This window comes from Oncorhynchus nerka, linkage group LG3 (genome assembly GCF_034236695.1).
Source record: "Oncorhynchus nerka isolate Pitt River linkage group LG3, Oner_Uvic_2.0, whole genome shotgun sequence".
Classification (NCBI taxonomy): Eukaryota; Metazoa; Chordata; class Actinopteri; order Salmoniformes; family Salmonidae; genus Oncorhynchus; species Oncorhynchus nerka.
The window spans coordinates 73484056-73503480 of NC_088398.1; the positions used below are offsets into that span (position 1 = coordinate 73484056).

The following is a 19425-nucleotide window of genomic DNA, read 5'->3' on the forward strand; positions in this document are numbered from 1 at the left end:
CAGCAACACAGAGTTACACATGGAGTAAACAAGTCAATACACAGTAGAAAAAAAGAAAAGAGAAAAAAAGAGTCTATATACAATGTGTGCAAAAGGCATGAGGAGGTAGGTGAATAATTACAATTTAGCAGATTAACACTGGAGTGATAAATGATCAGATGGTCATGTACAGGTAGAGATACTGGTGTGCAAAAGAGCAGAGAAGTAAATAAATAAAAACAGTATGGGGATGAGGTAGGTAAATTGGGTGGGCTATTTACCGATGGTCTATGTACAGTGTAGACTTAAATTACCAAAAATATAAAGTATGCAGAAAAGATAGGTCTTGTCTTTTTTTTATAAGGTCATCTTTGAGAGTGAACAATTATAGCTAGACAATTCTCAAATCCAAAAGATTATGCATTCAGATATTTTTTGTCATAACATGGAGTCCCCATTGTTTTTGTAATGATGTGTGAGTCACTCAGATAGCATAAGAACACTCGCAAAATGTGTTGAATTGCAGGAAATTCACTTTAAATCTGCAAATGTTCTCTCAGCCAACATGGCAAAATGTGTATAATTGCAGGAAACTAGCTTTAAAACAGCAGTATTTTGTCTCTGCGGCCAAGAGGGCCTCAAAAATTCTAGGTCGGTGACCACACCCTTGGCCATGCCTAGAGCTTTTACGGGGATCGTATTACCGCCACACTGACGGTCACGAATCATGACTTAAGTCAAATTCCACATGATCGTTTAGTCACGGTAATTGGTTTTCTCCAAGCTCTGATGCTGCTGATGGTCATTAGTAGCCTACCAAACTTGATAACTGCCTGGTACTCAGAACTCTATTGTCCCTCTAATCATTTTGACATCAATGCAAATGTGATCAAACGTCTAATCAAACAATTCATGAGACCTCATGTTGCTCAACATTTCTATAGGCTATGCAATTGCATGAGAAAACAGTGATGGCCTCTTAAAAATAGGAGAATTCTATCAGCTTTCTGCAGGCTAGGCCTACTGTATTTATTTCTCAACTTTCCTAATATTAAGTACATTGCTTCTCTTTACAACAGTAGCCCACCTGGCTGGCATGAAAATTAACCACGAGAAAGCAGCCTCCATAAGGTGCATAGATGCGGGGCGGCAGCGTAGCCTAGTGGTTAGAGCGTTGGACTAGTAACCGGAAGGTTGCGAGTTCAAACCCTTGAGCTGACAAGGTACAAATCTGTCGTTCTGCCCCTGAACAGGCAGTTAACCCACTGTTCCCAGGCCGTCATTGAAAATAAGAATGTGTTCTTAACTGACTTGCCTGGTTAAATAAAGGTAAAATTAAAAAAGGTGCATAGATTATGTGTATTTTTTTCCCCCTGCCCGTTTCGAGACAGGTGCATGATAATGGTCCATTCTAAATCTAAACAAATGTCACACATATTATTTAGTATATGTACAGACAAGATTACATCAAGAAAAGGCTAATATTGTCACACATCAGACTTTCACTTATAAATGATTTTTTAACTTGTGAATGATGCCCAAGAAACAGCAAATGCATTATTATTTTTTACTTTTTCAAATAATAGTCGCACATCACAGGTAGCCTAGCCCATAGCCCTATATGTTTTCATAAGGTTTGTATCACAACTAAAGTGGCCAAATAAACCATTTCTTAAATTGAAGCACATTAATCCGCATTACAACAAGTGTAAAACCTAACTGGCATACATGCGCAGCACGTGAGTTTCAAGTTTGGGGAAAGATCATTTTCACCATAAAAATGCACCATAATAATAATAATAATAAAAGCATTTCATGGATAATTGCATTTGCGTTCATTTTTGAGAATGGTGTTTTCCCGCTAATGGAATATTTGTGCTTATAGCCTACTGCTGTGTGTGCATTGCTCGGTTTATAATGTGAAGAAATAAACTATTAGGCTATCAACATTTTAAGATAAATGTTCTGATCTGTTGCATCAGCCACATTCCTTAAAGTTTTTTCTGATGTGAATGGTTGTATTCATTTGGGATGTTTGGAATATTTTGTCCACAGAATAGAATAGGTCAACTCTTGTACTTTGGGGGATAGTAGAGTGCTTTTGCTGTTCGTTATGCCTACTCATCTTGTTGGCTGACGAAAAGTAAAGGTGGACAGTTCTTCCAATGTTTTCAATATGCACCTCGGAATTGTATAAGGACATGTCGGTCTTCACTTGTAGCCTCTGAGAAAGACCAGATGACCTAAAAAGGGGATGCCGCTGGGAAATTTGAGGCATTATCAAGTGCTTGTCAATTTGTTAATGAGACTACATTTTCTTAATATCATGTTGTTGTTGTTTTTTTACCTGTCCAATACAAATAATGGATTCATTGTGAAGGTGTAGGCTATATTACATGGATTTATTAGACTTTTTAAAATGTAGATGTTCCTAAGGTCTGCATCAGTGCCAAGAGATGCTAAATGTGTTTTTTAATTCACCTTAAATTAGCGTGAGACTGGATGTTATTTGCTTGACGATCGCTTTATGACAAAATTTCAGGACCACCACAGCTCTAGCCACGCCCCCACCACGCCTCATTTTGATCCAGTCAACAACCTGCAAGTTAAAACATGTGTAAAGCACTGCACTAATTAGGTGTCCGCCCACTCTGCCCAGAGTGGTTGAAAACGCGATTTGGGGATGACATTTTCACTTCCTCATGTTATAAAATACAATTTATCAAGACACACGTGATTCTTCGTGTTCTGAATCGTTCAGTGGGATCATTCCCTTAACAAGTCATTAACCTAACCTAATACATCCGTTAAGCACTGAGTTCTGTTGACAGAGGTGCCGCTTTCTTGTTTAAACTTTGGAGGATTTTGCATTTTATGGTCGTCGTATTCCAATTTCTTTCCCCATGGGTTGCAAAATAGTCAAATTAGCAAGACGCACGCTGAATGAAATGTAAAAAAGCTTGCCGTATGCTCAGTGTTCTGTTGAAATTTCACCGAGATGATAAGCTTGTTTTTGTAAGAAGTCCTCTGTTATTTTTTTCAAACTTCGCTTTAATATGAACAGTGTGTACTAAAATATGAAAATACAAAATGTCACAATGATATCAATCTTATCTCTCTCTATATGTTGTTTTTATGTCCTCCGGATTTAAGAAAGATGACGAGTTCAATAGTAAGCCTGTCAGGTAGCCTTAAGTCTCTCACAGCATCCAGCATCGCTGACTCCATGATATTTTCCAGGTTTTTAACCACCTTTTGTCTCTGGCCTCCATTGATTTGAGTCCTTCCTACAAGGGTTAAAAACTCCAATAACTTTTGAACGGATTGTGATAGTGACATGAGGTTTGGACCATTTGGTTTTCCTAAAATGACTATCTACACAATTAACATTATTTTACCTATTGGTTAAAAGATGGTGTTTTTGGCCTCCCGGGTGGCGCAGTGGTTAAGGGCGCTGTACTGCAGCGCCAGCTGTGCCACCAGAGACCCTGGGTTCGCGCCCATGCTCTGTTGCGACCGGGAGGTCCGTGGGGTGACGCATAATTGGCCTAGCGTCGTCCGGGTTAGGGAAGGCTTGGCCGGTATCGCGCACCAGCGACTCCTGTGGCGGGCCGGGCGCAGTGCACGTTAACCAAGGTTGCCAGGTGCACAGTGTTTCCTCCGACACATTGGTGCGGCTGGCTTCCGGGTTGGATGGCGCTGTGTTAACCTCTTGCTTCTACTCGGGACGCTTGCGTCCCAACTAGAGCTCTGGAAATGCAAATGCGCTACGCTAAATGCTAATAGTATTAGTTAAAACTCAAAAGTTCATTAAAATACACATGCAGGGTATCGAATTAAAGCTACACTCGTTGTGAATCCAGGCAACAAGTCAGATTTTTAAAATGCTTTTCGGCGAAAGCATGAGAAGCTATTATCTGATAGCATGTAACACCCAAAAAGACCCACAGGGGACGTAAACAAAATAATTAGCATTTCGGCGTTACACAAACCGCACAATAAAATAGAAAACATTCATTACCTTTCACCATCTTCTTTGTTGGCACTCCTAGATGTCCCATAAACACTATTTGGGTCTTTATTTCGATTAAATCGGTCCATATAAAGCCTAGATATCGTTATATGTAGACTGTGTGATAAACGAAAAAAACATCGTTTCAAAACGTAACGTCATTTTTTAAAATTCAAAAAGTCGACGATAAACTTTCACAAAACACTTCGAAATACGTTTGTAATGCAACTTTAGGTATTAGTAAACGTTAATAAGCGATAAAATTCATCAGGAGGCGATGTAAAGATCCTAAAGAAGCTGTCCGTCTGGAAAAATGTCCGGTCCTAGACCATAGGAGATACGGTGCCCTGCATGTGTTTGACCAAGAAAAAACTTGAAGGGAAATGACAAGACTCTAGACATCGTGTGAAAGCTGTAGGTACTGCAACCTCAGTCAATTAATTGTGGTTCACCTTTATCAATGGGTTCAAGTAGCGCATGGATATAATTTCCCATTTTCAGTGATCAGTTTTTCCTGTGCTTTTCGATGTAAATGCCGTTCTGGTAAAGCCACAGCAGTGATTTAACCAGTTTTATAAACGTCTGAGTGTTTTCTATCCACACAGACTAAGCAAATGCATATACTATATTCCTGGCATGAGTAGCAGGGCGCTGAAATGTTGCGCGATTTTTAACAGAATGTTCAAAAAAGTAGAGGGTCGACTTAAGAGGTTAAGAAGCAGTGCGGCTTGGTTGGGTTGTGTATCGGAGGACGCATGACTTTCAACCTTTGTCTCTCCCGAGCCCGTACGGGAGTTGTTGCAATGAGACAAGATGGTAGCTACCTTAAACAATTGGATACCACTAAATTGGGGAGAAAAAAATATTTATAAAAGATGGTGTTTTTGATTGGACACCCTATACTAATGTTAATTGACTTGTCTTCCAGAGCACAGCTAAAGAGCGGGCCAAGCATGCTGGGGACTACTTCACCCTGCTCAGGCACCTCCTGAACTACGCCTACAACAGCAACATCAACCTGCCCAACGCAGAGGTGTTGCTCAACAACGAGATCGACTGGCTGAAGAAGATCAGGGTACGACTAAGTTGTTCAAACCTGACGTTGTGTAATAGTGAATAACCGCCCTGAGCTTTGTGTAGAGGTTAATGACCGAGATTCTAGGCCTCGGTCAGAGCTTGGCTGTGTTCATTAGGGCACACAGCAGATGTTAATCAAAGGAAAACAAAAGCTAGAGGTTGGTATACGACAAGTCCCTCTGTTTGCTTTTGAATGGTGCTTAATGAATAGGACCCTGGTTGTGACGTCTCTGCGTGCATGTGTCTCTGCGTTCGTGTGTCCCAGGATGAGGTGAAGAGGACAGGGGAGACGGGCGTTGAGGAGACCATCCTGGAGGGACACATCGGAGTTACCAAGGAGTTGCTGGCCTTCCAGACACCAGAGAAGAAGTACTACATCGGCTGTGAGAATGGAGGGGCCAACCTCATCAAGGTAGGCTGGCACATCCATTTTGTATTGAATTGAATCTTTCTACTTATTCAATGACATTAGTGGAGCCTGGAGGCTGAACTTGTTCCTTGACAACCAATATTTGATTTGGCCCGCCAGAGGCTTCCAGCATGATCTTATGTGGTGATAAACAACGCTAAAACAACAAGAAATATTCATCTTCACATCTGAATGTGGCTGTAATAAATGTTGCAAGCCGTAAATGTTACTTTCTTACCCTGTTTTAACTCTGTCCCTATCTCTCTCTCTCTCTCTCTCTCTCTACCTTCTCTCTCTCTCTCTCTCTCTACCTTCTCTCTCTCTACCTTCTCTCTCTCTCTCTCTCTACCTCTCTCTCTCTCTACCTTCTCTCTACTTTCTCTCCAGGAGTTGATGGACGACTTCATCTTCCCAGCGTCTAACGTGTACCTGCAGTACATGAAGAGTGGGGAGTTCCCTACAGAGCAGGCCATCCCTGTCTGTAGCAGCCCCGCCTCCATCAACGCAGGCTTCGAGCTGCTGGTGGCTCTGTCAGTGAGCTGTGTCCGGAACCTCAAGCAGATTGTCAACATGCTCACTGACATGTACTACCTAGGTATTCATAGATTCATTGATTTTAATGATTTGTTTGCCCTGTACAGTGGAACCAATGGAAGCTCCAAGTGAAGCCTATCACAAAATATTTGAGACATTTGACCCAGGTCGTTGCCTCCCCTCCACTGTCAGGTGTGAAGCCCACATATAAATATTATTGTCGCTGTTTGATCAACAGGTTGTGAGGCTCTGACAGAGTGGGAGTATCTCCCTCCGGTGGGGCCGCGGCCCACTAAAGGCTTTGTGGGGCTGAAGAACGCTGGGGCCACCTGCTACATGAACTCAGTCATCCAGCAGCTTTACATGATCCCTCCCATCCGCGACGGAATCCTGGCCATCGAGGGCACCGGCACCGACGTGGACGATGACATTTCCAGCGACGAGAAGCAGGAGAGCGAGGTAACAAGGAACTGGTTTGGTCATAGGATTGATGTTTTAATTGTTGGTTGGTTGATCCACGTTTCGTCTGCTTCATTTTAACTGCAGTTGATACTGTCAGGCATTCATAGGTTAATCATAATCTGAAATCAACTCCTTAGCTGAAACACTTTCATGGCACTGGATATGTGGGGTGCTTTCATTTACACACTATGTGTGGTTTGAAATGTTTTTCCCCATTGTGTCCTAATGAACAGGACCCAGCTTAACTCTGTGTCCCTCGGCCCCCTACAGAGTAACGCAGACCCGCGGGATGAGGTGTTTAGCTATAACCACCAGTTTGACGACAAGCCGTCGCTCAGTAAGTCGGAGGACAGGAAGGAGTACAACATTGGGGTGCTGCGCCACCTACAGGTCATCTTTGGTCACCTGGCCTCCTCCAGACTGCAGTACTACGTACCCCGGGGCTTCTGGAAACAGTTCAGGTCAGTGGAGACTGGAGGGGAGCAATTGATTTACCTGGTTTGGGAGGAAAAAGATGGGTCAAATATGTACCACTATGTTAAATACGATCAAATACATGACCTACGCTGGATTTAGTTTGCCCTGTACAATGGAACCAATGGTTTAGTCCCAAAAGTGCTACTCTCCACCTTTCTCTCATCTCCCGTCCCTCTCTCCCACCATCTCTTCTAACCTCACCCACTTAACTTCACCCCCTCCCCTCTTATAGGTTATGGGGTGAGCCGGTGAACCTGCGAGAGCAGCACGATGCCCTGGAGTTCTTCAACTCCCTAGTGGACAGTCTGGATGAGGCTCTGAAGGCCCTGGGTCACCCGGCCATGCTTAGCAAGGTGCTGGGGGGATCCTTCGCCGACCAGAAGATTTGCCAGGGGTGCCCACATAGGTAACACACAAACCGCGCCTTAGGAAAATATCAGTTATAGTCATAATCTTAACCATTAGAGGGGATTATGTGAAACTGACTTGAGATCAGGTATAGGGGCAGCATGGACTAATCCTTATTGTTAGCGAACCTCAGGATAATTGATTTGAAAATGTCAATTTCTGCACAGAGGGAGATTGTTTGTTGTGGTTTAATTGGAGCTGGGCGATATGACATTTGATATCTCGATTTGGGCGATTCACGATTTACAGTTGAAGTCGGAAGTTTACATACACTTAGGTTGGAATCGTTAACTCGTTTTTCAACTACAACACATTTCTTGTTAACAAACTATAGTTTTGGCAAGTAGGCTAGGACATCTACTTTGTGCACGACACAAGTAATTTTTCCAACAGTTGTTTACAGACAGATTATTTCACTTATAATTCACTGTATCAGAAATTTACATTAAGTTGACTGTGCCTCTAAACAGCTTGGAAAATTCCAGAAACTGGTGTCATGGCTTTAGATGCCTCTGATAGGCTAATTGACATCATTTGAGTCAATTGGAGGTGTACCTGTGGATGTATTTCAAGGCCTACCTTCAAACTCAGTGCCTCTTTGCTTAACAAAAAATTGTAGACCTCCACAAGTCTGGTTCATCCTTGGGAACAATTTCCAAATGCCTGAAGGTACCACGTTCATCTGTACAAACACCATGAGACCACGCAGCCGTCATATCGCTCAGGAAGGAGACGCGCTCTGTCTCTTAGAGATGAACGTATTTTGGTGAGAAAAGTGCAAATCAATCCCAGAACAGCAAAGGACCTAGTGAAGAGGGTGCAATGTTGACCTGGCCACTTGGTTCAGAGTTTTAAATCAAGTGGCCTACCTTATTTCTCAGAATGAGAACGCGTTGCCAATTCCTTATGTAATTGTGTTTTATACTTATTGCACATTCATAAAACACAAACTAGGCAGTCAGTCTAAAATGCTGCTAGCGACAAACTGAACATTCATTTTCCAGATTCAATGTTCATTTATATTCTCGTTTAAGTAGTGTCTACTCTGCGCGCATTTTGAGTAGTTGAGACATAAAAAGGGTATGGTTAGACAAGTTAACTTCTCTATTACAGTAAAATAATGTCTCAATGTGTTCTGGTGTCCATATGACCAATTCTGTTGGACCAAACCTCAAATGCAAATAGCGAGTTGAAACCGCTTGTCAGAACTCTGTTGTCGTGAGAGGCAGGGGGAGGGGCTTGGTGTGTGTGTGTAAACCATAGAAAAGAGGCAAACTGAAATCTGTCCAAAATCAAGCCAATGCGTTTCTATGGGTTTATTTTGGACCTAAGCTTGTCGACTTGCCTTCACGCCTTTGGGGCAACAACTCAGTGTTAGTGCAGAGATTTGCATCTTGTCATTTATACAGATCTCTGGTGTAAATGGGAAGGTGCAGACAGCACAGAGGAGCGAAGGAGACGAGACCAAAAATACAACATGAGAACAAGCGGACATAAACGCTCATAAAAATACAAAATAACAACCTTGATTCTTGCGATACAGGCATTTGGAATATCGTGCAAAAACATATATTAGAACTAATCAAATTAATTTGATATATCGCACAGCCCTAGGTTTAATGAGGCTGCTACAGTGTTGGTGATAACTTATGTGGATACTGTGTGTCTGTGCGTGCGCGTGTCTGTGCATGTGTGCGTGCTCCAGATATGAGTGTGAGGAGTCGTTCACCACTCTGAATGTAGACATCAGGAACCACCAGAACCTGTTGGACTCTATGGAGCAGTATGTCAAGGGAGACCTGCTGGAGGGAGCCAACGCATACCACTGTGAGAAGTGCAACAAGAAGGTGAGACAACTCACCTTGGCCTGATCAGTCAGCGACTTGAATGCTGATGTCTGTCTGAGCCGGAGAAGGCTGACCTAACTGGGGTAGTCCTGCTCTGAAGCACACAGCTGTTTGATTGTTTAACTGTGGTAGGTCTACTGTGTAGTCTATTTCTGAACCACTCCAAATAATATATTCTAATCACATCTTTTTCCAACCAGCTACAGTACATTCGGAAAGTATTCAGACCCCTTGACTTTTCCACATTTGGTTACGTTACAGCCTTATTCTAAAATGGATTAAATCGTTTTTTTCCTGTTATCAATCTAAACACTGCCCCATAATGGCAAAGTGGAAAAACTGGTTTTTAGAAAGTTTTGTAAATGTATTAAAAATAAAAAACTGATCACAATTACATAAGTATTCAGACCCTTTACTCAGTACTTTGTTGAAGCACCTTTGGCAGTGATTATATTCTCATGTCTTCTTGGGTATGACGCTACAAGCTTGGCACACCTGTATTTGGAGAGTTTCTCACATTCTTCTCTGCAGATCCTCTCAAGCTCTGTCAGGCCGGATGGGGAGTGTCGCTGCACAGCTATTTTCAGGTCTCTAGAGATGTTCAATTCCGTGCTCTGGCTTGGCCATTCAAGGACGTTCATAGTCTTGTCCCGAAGCCACTCCTGTGTTGTCTTGGCCCCAGTCTGAGGTCCTGAGAGCTCTGGAGCAGGTTTTCATCAAGTATCTCTCTGTACTTCTAACCTCACTGCAACTCCCCTCCAAGTCTCCGACCACTACCTTGTATCCTTTTCCCTCTTGCTCTCATCCAACACTTCCCACACTGCCCCTACTCGGATGGTATCGCGCCGTCCCAATCTTCGCTCTCTCTCCCCCGCTACTCTCTCCTCTTCCATCCTATCATCTCTTCCCTCTGCTCAAACCTTCTCCAACCTATCTCCTGATTCTGCCTCCTCAACCCTCCTCTCCTCCCTTTCTGCATCCCTTGATTCTCTATGTCCCCTATCCTCCAGGCCGGCTCGGTCCTCCCCTCCTGCTCCGTGGCTCGACGACTCATTGCGAGCTCACAGAACAGGGCTCCGGGCAGCCGAGCGGAAATGGAGGAAAACTCGCCTCCCTGCGGACCTGGCATCCTTTCACTCCCTCCTCTCTACATTTTCCTCTTCTGTCTCTGCTGCTAAAGCCACTTTCTACCACTCTAAATTTCAAGCATCTGCCTCTAACCTAGGAAGCTCTTTGCCACCTTCTCCTCCCTCCTGAATCCTCCTCCCCTCCCCCTCCTCCTCTCTGCAGATGACCGTCAACCATTTTGAAAAGAAGGTCGACGACATCCGATCCTCGTTTGCTAAGTCAAACGACACCGCTGGTTCTGCTCACACTGCCCTACCCTGTGCTCTGACCTCTTTCTCCCCTCTCTCTCCAGATGAAATCTCGCGTCTTGTGACGGCCGGCCGCCCAACAACCTGCCCGCTTGACCCTATTCCCTCCTCTCTTCTCCAGACCATTTCCGGAGACCTTCTCCCTTACCTCACCTTGCTCATCAACTCATCCCTGACCGCTGCTACGTCCCTTCCGTCTTCAAGAGAGCGAGAGTTGCACCCCTTCTGAAAAAACCTTCGATCCCTCCGATGTCAACAACTACAGACCAGTATCCCTTCTTTCTTTTCTCTCCAAAACTCTCGAACGTGCCGTCCTTGGCCAGCTCTCCCGCTATCTCTCTCAGAATGACCTTCTTGATCCAAATCAGTCAGGTTTCAAGACTAGTCATTCAACTGAGACTGCTCTTCTCTGTATCACGGAGGCCCTCCGCACTGCTAAAGCTAACTCTCTCTCCTCTGCTCTCATCCTTCTAGACCTATCGGCTGCCTTCGATACTGTGAACCATCAGATCCTCCTCTCCACCCTCTCCGAGTTGGGCATCTCCGGCGCTCTCTACCTGACAGGTCGCTCCTACCAGGTGGCGGAATCCGTCTCCTCACCACGCGCTCTCACCACTGGCGTCCCCAGGGCTCTGTTCTAGGCCCTCTCCTATTCTCGCTATACACCAAGTCACTTGGCTCTGTCATAACCTCACATGGTCTCTCCTATCATTGCTATGCAGACGACACACAATTAATCTTCTCCTTTCCCCCTTCTGATGACCAGGTGGCAAATCGCATCTCTGCATGTCTGGCAGACATATCAGTGTGGATGACGGATCACCACCTCAAGCTGAACCTCGGCAAGACGGAGCTGCTCTTCCTCCCGGGAAGGACTGCCCATTCCATGATCTCGCCATCACGGTTGACAACTCCATTGTGTCCTCCTCCCAGAGCGCTAAGAACCTTGGCGTGATCCTGGACAACACCCTGTCGTTCTCAACTAACATCAAGGCGGTGGCCCGTTCTTGTAGGTTCATGCTCTACAACATCCGCAGAGTAGGACCCTGCCTCACACAGGAAGCAGCGCAGGTCCTAATCCAGGCACTTGTCATCTCCCGTCTGGATTACTGCAACTCGCTGTTGGCTGGGCTCCCTGCCTGTGCCATTAAACCCCTACAACTCATTGTCTGGTGTTCAACCTTCCCAAGTTCTCTCACGTCACCCCGCTCCTCCGCTCTCTCCACTGGCTTCCAGTTGAAGCTCGCATCCGCTACAAGACCATGGTGCTTGCCTACGGAGCTGTGAGGGGAACGGCACCTCAGTACCTCCAGGCTCTGATCAGGCCCTACACCCAAACAAGGGCACTGCGTTCATCCACCTCTGGCCTGCTCGCCTCCCTACCACTCCTACCACTGAGGAAGTACAGTTCCCGCGCAGCCCAGTCAAAACTGTTCGCTGCTCTGGCCCCCCAATGGTGGAACAAACTCCCTCACGACGCCAGGACAGCGGAGTCAATCACCACCTTCCGGAGACACCTGAAACCCCACCTCTTTCAGGAATACCTAGGATAGGATAAAGTAATCCTTCTCACCCCCCTTAAAAGATTTAGATGCACTATTGTAAAGTGGCTGTTCCACTGGATGTCTTAAGGTGAACGCACCAATTTGTAAGTCGCTCTGGATAAGAGCGTCTGCTAAATGACTTAAATGTAAATGTACTTTGCTCTGTTCAGTTCATGGTCTCCCAGTCCCTGCCGCTGAAAAATATCCCCAAAGCATGATGCTTCCACCAACATGCTTCACCGTAGGGATGGTGCCAGGTTACCTCCAGATGTGACGTTTGGCATTCAGGCCAACGAGTTCAGTCTTGGTTTCATCAGACCAGAGAATCTTGTTTCTCATTGTCTGAAAGTCCTTTAGGTGCCTTTTGGCAAACGCCAAGAGAGGCTGTCATGTGCCTTTTTACTGAGGAATGGCTTCAGTCTGGCCATTCTACCATAAGGCCTGATTGGTGGAGTGCTGCATAGATGGGAGAACCTTCCAGAAGGACAACCATCTCCACAGAGGAACTCAGGAGCTCTCAGTGACCATCATTGCTCAGTTTGGCTGGGCGGCTAGCTCTAGGAATAGTCTTGGTGCTTCCAAACTTCTTTCATTTAAGAATGATGGAGGCCACTGTGTTCTTGGGGACCTTCGATGTGGCAGACATGTTTTGGTACCCTTCTCCACATCTGTCTCTCGACACAATCCTTCGACCTCATGGTTTGGTTTTTGCTCTGACCTGCCCTGTCAACTGTGGGACCGTTATATAGACAGGTGTGTGCCTTCCAAATCATGTCCAATCAATTGAATTTACTAAAAGGTGGACTCCAATCACATTGTAGAATCATCTCAAGGATGCTCAATGGACACAGGATGCATTTGAGCTCTTTGTGGAGTCTTCTAGCAAAGGGTTTGAATACTTATGTAAGTAAGGTATTTCTGTTTTTTATTTTGAATACATTTGCAGAAATTTTCTCCAAAAAATTGCTTTGTCATTATGGGGTGTTGTGTGTAGATTGAGTAAAAAAAAAATGTAATCAATTTTAGAATAAGGCCATAACGTAACAAAATGTGGGAAAAGGTCAAGGGTCCTGATTACTTTCCGAATGCACTGTACTTTCCTGTAGCATTTCATGGGTAGTAGCAGGAACGTGTTGGTCCTCTTCCCCCCTATAGGTAGAAGACTAGTAGCAGTAACAGGTTGGTCCTCTTCCCCCCTATAGGTAGAAGACTAGTAGCAGTAACAGGTTGGTCCTCTTCCCCCCCCTATAGGTAGAAGACTAGTAGCAGTAACAGGTTGGTCCTCTTCCCCCCTATAGGTAGAAGACTAGTAGCAGTAACAGGTTGGTCCTCTTCCCCCTATAGGTAGAAGACTAGTAGCAGTAACAGGTTGGTCCTCTTCCCCCCTATAGGTAGAAGACTAGTAGCAGGAACAGGTTGGTCCTCTTCCCCCCTATAGGTAGAAGACTAGTAGCAGTAACAGGTTGGTCCTCTTCCCCCTATAGGTAGAAGACTAGTAGCAGTAACAGGTTGGTCCTCTTCCCCCCTATAGGTAGAAGACTAGTAGCAGTAACAGGTTGGTCCTCTTCCCCCTATAGGTAGAAGACTAGTAGCAGGAACAGGTTGGTAGGTAGAAGACTAGTAGCAGTAACAGGTTGGTCCTCTTCCCCCTATAGGTAGAAGACTAGTAGCAGTAACAGGTTGGTCCTCTTCCCCCCTATAGGTAGAAGACTAGTAGCAGTAACAGGTTGGTCCTCTTCCCCCCCTATAGGTAGAAGACTAGTAGCAGGAACAGGTTGGTCCTCTTCCCCCCTATAGGTAGAAGACTAGTAGCAGTAACAGGTTGGTCCTCTTCCCCCTATAGGTAGAAGACTAGTAGCAGGAACAGGTTGGTCCTCTTCCCCCTATAGGTAGAAGACTAGTAGCAGTAACAGGTTGGTCCTCTTCCCCCTATAGGTAGAAGACTAGTAGCAGTAACAGGTTGGTCCTCTTCCCCCTGTAGGTAGAAGACTAGTAGCAGTAACAGGTTGGTCCTCTTCCCCCTATAGGTAGAAGACTAGTAGCAGTAACAGGTTGGTCCTCTTCCCCCTATAGGTAGAAGACTAGTAGCAGGAACAGGTTGGTCCTCTTCCCCCTATAGGTAGAAGACTAGTAGCAGTAACAGGTTGGTCCTCTTCCCCCTATAGGTAGAAGACTAGTAGCAGTAACAGGTTGGTCCTCTTCCCCCTATAGGTAGAAGACTAGTAGCAGTAACAGGTTGGTCCTCTTCCCCCTATAGGTAGAAGACTAGTAGCAGTAACAGGTTGGAAGAAGACTAGTAGCAGTAACAGGTTGGTCCTCTTCCCCCTATAGGTAGAAGACTAGTAGCAGTAACAGGTTGGTCCTCTTCCCCCTATAGGTAGAAGACTAGTAGCAGTAACAGGTTGGTCCTCTTCCCCCTATAGGTAGAAGACTAGTAGCAGTAACAGGTTGGTCCTCTTCCCCCTATAGGTAGAAGACTAGTAGCAGGAACAGGTTGGTCCTCTTCCCCCTATAGGTAGAAGACTAGTAGCAGTAACAGGTTGGTCCTCTTCCCCCTATAGGTAGAAGACTAGTAGCAGTAACAGGTTGGTCCTCTTCCCCCTATAGGTAGAAGACTAGTAGCAGTAACAGGTTGGTCCTCTTCCCCCTATAGGTAGAAGACTAGTAGCAGTAACAGGTTGGTCCTCTTCCCCCTATAGGTAGAAGACTAGTAGCAGTAACAGGTTGGTCCTCTTCCCCACCTATAGGAGAAGACTAGTAGCAGTAACAGGTTGGTCCCCCCCTATAGGTAGAAGACTAGTAGCAGTAACAGGTTGGTCCTCTTCCCCCTATAGGTAGAAGACTAGTAGCAGTAACAGGTTGGTCCTCTCCCCCCTATAGGTAGAAGACTAGTAGCAGTAACAGGTTGGTCCTCTTCCCCACCTATAGAGAGAAGACTAGTAGCAGTAACAGGTTGGTCCTCTTCCCCTCCTCCCTCCAGGTGGACACAGTGAAGCGTCTGCTGATCAAGAAGCTTCCTCCAGTTCTGGCCATCCAGCTGAAGAGGTTTGACTACGACTGGGAGAGGGAGTGTGCCATCAAGTTCAACGACTACTTTGAGTTCCCCAGGGAGCTGGACATGGAGCCCTACACTGTAGCCGGGGTGGCCAAGCTGGAGGGGGACGACGTCAACCCAGAGAACCAGGTTAAGGATTGCATGATGTTCACACAGATTATTACATTATTGGGTGTAAAAATGAATACATTTTCATGTGTTCATAATGGCATAGTGGTCGTTCTCATTTCAAATATCTGAAATGTTTGATTTAAATGGATGGGACCACATTTAAACTGTCCCTTTTTAAATGAACCCATTGTGGTTCACTGGAACATCAATTATTGCGATAAATACAGATATGGCAATACACTGAATTAACGCTTTACTAAACTGATCATCCGTATGGTGTCCTGCCACCAGGTGATCCAGCAGAACGAGCCCTCTGATCCAGAGCCCCCGGGCAGCTCCAAGTACCGCCTGGTGGGGGTGCTGGTCCACTCAGGCCAGGCCAGCGGCGGACACTACTACTCCTACATCACGCAGAGGAACGTGGGCGTGGCCGACGGCGAGCGGAACCGCTGGTACAAGTTTGACGACGGCGATGTGACTGAGTGCAAGATGGACGACGAGGAGGAGATGAAGAACCAGTGCTTCGGAGGGGAGTACATGGGCGAGGTGTTTGACCACATGATGAAGAGGATGTCTTACCGGCGCCAGAAACGCTGGTGGAATGCCTACATCCTCTTCTACGAACGCATGGAATCATTGGACAAGGACAGTGAGCTGGTCAAGTACATCCAGGAGCTGACCATCTCGTCCTCGTCCAACAACAAGCCGTCGCACCAGGTCAAGATGCCCAACGTGATCGAGTGCAGCGTGCGCAAGCAGAACGTGCAGTTCATGCACAACCGTATGCAATACAGCCTGGAGTATTTCCAGTTTGTTAAGAAACTTCTGACCTGTAACAGTGTCTATTTAAACCCTCCGCCAGGTACGTGGAACAGAAAAAACACACACTGGCTTCAATATACCTTCTAGAGCTCTATTTAAGGCAGGTGCTGTTGATGCTACACTGAGGTTCTGTTTGTCTCCATTGTTCCCTCTTGTTTTGGCCCTTGCTGGTCATTGGTCTACGTGGACATTTTTCCACTGTAGAGCCATTCTATTGTGTACAACCCAAGAAGAGAGATTGCTTTCACAGTGATCTGCTTTTGTAATTTGTACACTGTGAAAGGCCCAGCCTCACTCCTTAGTATAGCTAACTCTCAGCCATGTTACAGTAGCCCCAGTAGTACCATAAAAATACCTTTTATCACCGTAATAACGATAGAAGACTTTTGCCATGTTTTAATAGCTGATATTTTCATTCCTTTCAATATTTAATCAAATAAATATCTACCTTTTTAATCTTACCACTGGTAACATGCATACAGATTCACCACTCTCTTGGAGAGTTGCATAGAGAGGGAGAGTATAGGATGGCAGAGCTGAACATTACATTGGCTGACGGTAAACTGAGGCAATTTCCTCTGACTTACGAAGTTAATATGAGCCAATGCATTATTAATGCAACCAGCCAGCCAGGCCACAGTATACGTCTATCTATCCATCTGGCTGGCTGGCTGGCAAATTAACTAACTACTGCAGGGTTAGCCATCAGTGTAAAAGCACTTGGTTGGGATGAAATGCTTCAGCTCATCAATTATGTATGTATGTGGTGCTGGTTTCTTTTTGGTGTCTTGTGTGCGAACGGGCAACTCTTATCGTTAATGTCTCCAATTTCAGCCTGTTATTAAGGAGTAAGCAGCAGACGTGGTCATAGGGCTCTATTTAAACAGTGAGATTTTAGGATTCTGCTCCAGTGAGTGACTCACACATTAACTCTGAAATTGAAATAACTCCCTGTGTGAAGATCAAGAATAGGCTAGTCTCTGGGGCTCCAGGTTTCTTCATAATCATTTGCATCCACTGAGGAAACCTTCATTTTCGTTTAAAAAAAATGTATTACCAATGTTTTTATTGAAACGTTCCAGTAGGGAAGTCTGACGTTAAGTTGTGACTGAAGTCTGAACCGATGTTTTATGTTGTGTGGTTGTTGTGTGGTTGTATCAGGACAAGACCATCTACTGCCCGATGCAGAGGAGATGGCTATGATTAGTGTTCAGCTGGCTGCTAGGTTCCTCTTCAGCACTGGTTTCCACACCAAGAAAGTAGTGAGGGGGGCCGCCAGTGACTGGTGAGTTCTGTCTATCTGTCTGACCTTTCAATCTTGACCTGTGTTCATATATGGAGTGGAGTGAATCATCTTTCTGTTTTCTTATTCTCTTTGTTTTCCTCCTCTCTCACAACTGTCTGCATCTATCCCCGTCTCTACAGTCTCTCTCTTTCTCTCCACTCTACCTTGCATCATTCTCTCTCCATCTGAATCTCTCACCCCTGTCCTTAATCCACGGTGTATATCTGTTTCTTTCTCCATCTCCAGGTATGATGCGCTGTGCGTCCTGCTGAGACACAGTAAGAATGTACGCTACTGGTTTGCACAAAACATCCTGTTTGCCTACGCCAACCGCTTCTCCGAGTACCTGCTGGAGTGCCCCAGCGCTGAGGTCCGGGGCGCGTTCGCCAAACTCATCGTCTTCATCGCACACTTCTCCCTTCAAGACGGACCCTGCCCCCCGCCCACAGCATCCCCTGCCAGCGCCTCCACCCAATCACAGGTGAATGGCTGTTTCTCCTGGGCCTAAAAAACAAAATGGTGAATGACTGGTTCACCTGGGCCTAAAAAACAAAATAGTGAATGACTGGTTCTCCTGGTCCTAAAACAGAAACTGCCTATCAGGGAGGTGTTTAGCATGCATGAAACGGGAGAAATATTTTGAAACCGAGCAGCTACTTCCTGGAATTGTCAAAAAACTATTGTCTTATTTTCGGCTTCAGTTTTCAAGTGTTTCCCCTGTTTCATGTATACTGAGAATGACCCATACAAAGCACTTTTACTCTGGTCTTGTGGAGTATGTGTTAAACTTCTCTGTCTGTCTGGGTCAGGCGTGTGATAACCTGCGTCTCAGTGACCACCTGTTGAGGGCTGTGTTGAACCTCCTCAGGAGAGAGGTGTCAGAGCATGGCCGACACCTGCAGCAGTACTTCAACCTCTTCGTCATGTATGCCAACCTAGGTAAGGAAAACATTCCTGTCATGCACACCTACTCTGACAACTCCTTGATTAATGGGGGAGAGTGTATGGCTCACTGGCTATTCCTTCCACTTTAGTGGGCAGCAATGGACAGACACATTTCTCTTCATGCCTCACTTTCCCCTCCCTCCCTCCCGCTCTCCTGCCCTCCCGCTCTCCTGCCCTCTCTCCTTCCCTCCCTCCCTCCCTCCCGCTCTCCTGCCCTCTCTCCTTCCCTCCCTCCCTCCCTCCCGCTCTCCTGCCCTCTCTCCTTCCCTCCCTCCCTCCCTCCCGCTCTCCTGCCCTCTCTCCTTCCCTCCCTCCCTCCCTCCCTCCCGCTCTCCTGCCCTCTCTCCTTCCCTCCCTCCCTCCCTCCCGCTCTCCTGCCCCTCTCCTCCCTCCCTCCTTCCCTCCCGCTCTCCTGCCCTTCTCCTTCCCTCCCGCTCTCCTGCCCTCCCGCTCTCCTGCCCTCTCTCCTTCCCTCCCTCCCTCCCTCCCGCTCTCCTGCCCTCTCTCCTTCCCTCCCTCCCTCCCTCCCGCTCTCCTGCCCTCTCTCCTTCCCTCCCCTCCCTGCCCTCCCTCCTTCCTGCCCGCTCTCCTTCCCTCTCCTCCTTCCCTCCCGCTCTCTCCTGCCCTCCCTCCTTCCCTCCCGCTCTCCTGCCCTCCCTCCGTCCCCTCCCGCTCTCCTGCCCTCTCTCCTTCCCTCCCTCCCTCCCTCCCTCCCTCCCGCTCTCCTGCCCTCTCTCCTTCCCTCCCGCTCTCCTGCCCTCCCTCCCTCCCGCTCTCCTGCCCTCTCTCCTTCCCTCCCTCCCGCTCTCCTGCCCTCTCTCCTTCCCTCCCTCCCTCCCTCCCGCTCTCCTGCCCTCCCTCCTTCCCTTCTCCAGGGCTGGCAGAGAAGACTCAGTTGTTGAAGCTGAGTGTCCCAGCTACCTTCATGCTGGTGGCTCTAGACGAGGGACCCGGTCCTCCCATCAAGTACCAGTATGCAGAGCTGGGGAAACTCTACACCGTGGTCTCCCAGCTGGTGCGCTGCTGTGATGTGGCCGCACGTATGCAGTCATCCATCAATGGTGCGTTCACACAGATGTCAG

The 19425-nt window shown here is 46.5% G+C and overlaps 1 protein-coding gene across 5 annotated transcripts in view; it reads left to right on the forward strand.

Moving 5' to 3' along the window:
• LOC115113362 (probable ubiquitin carboxyl-terminal hydrolase FAF-X) overlaps positions 1–19425 on the forward strand; it is an 81083-nt gene that overhangs the window by 50031 nt on the left and 11627 nt on the right. For 4 of the 5 annotated variants that reach the window (XM_065015657.1, XM_029640934.2, XM_029640927.2 and 1 more), the window contains 13 exons: positions 4920–5066; positions 5334–5480; positions 5865–6072; positions 6250–6470; positions 6744–6934; positions 7183–7356; positions 9064–9205; positions 15106–15309; positions 15583–16153; positions 17275–17398; positions 17645–17879; positions 18208–18337; positions 19219–19404. In XM_065015657.1, coding sequence (XP_064871729.1) covers positions 4920–5066; positions 5334–5480; positions 5865–6072; positions 6250–6470; positions 6744–6934; positions 7183–7356; positions 9064–9205; positions 15106–15309; positions 15583–16153; positions 17275–17398; positions 17645–17879; positions 18208–18337; positions 19219–19404 — 2680 coding nt within the window. The remainder of the gene's footprint in view (positions 1–4919; positions 5067–5333; positions 5481–5864; positions 6073–6249; positions 6471–6743; positions 6935–7182; positions 7357–9063; positions 9206–15105; positions 15310–15582; positions 16154–17274; positions 17399–17644; positions 17880–18207; positions 18338–19218; positions 19405–19425) is intronic. The other variant, XM_029640918.2, reaches the window with a different exon arrangement.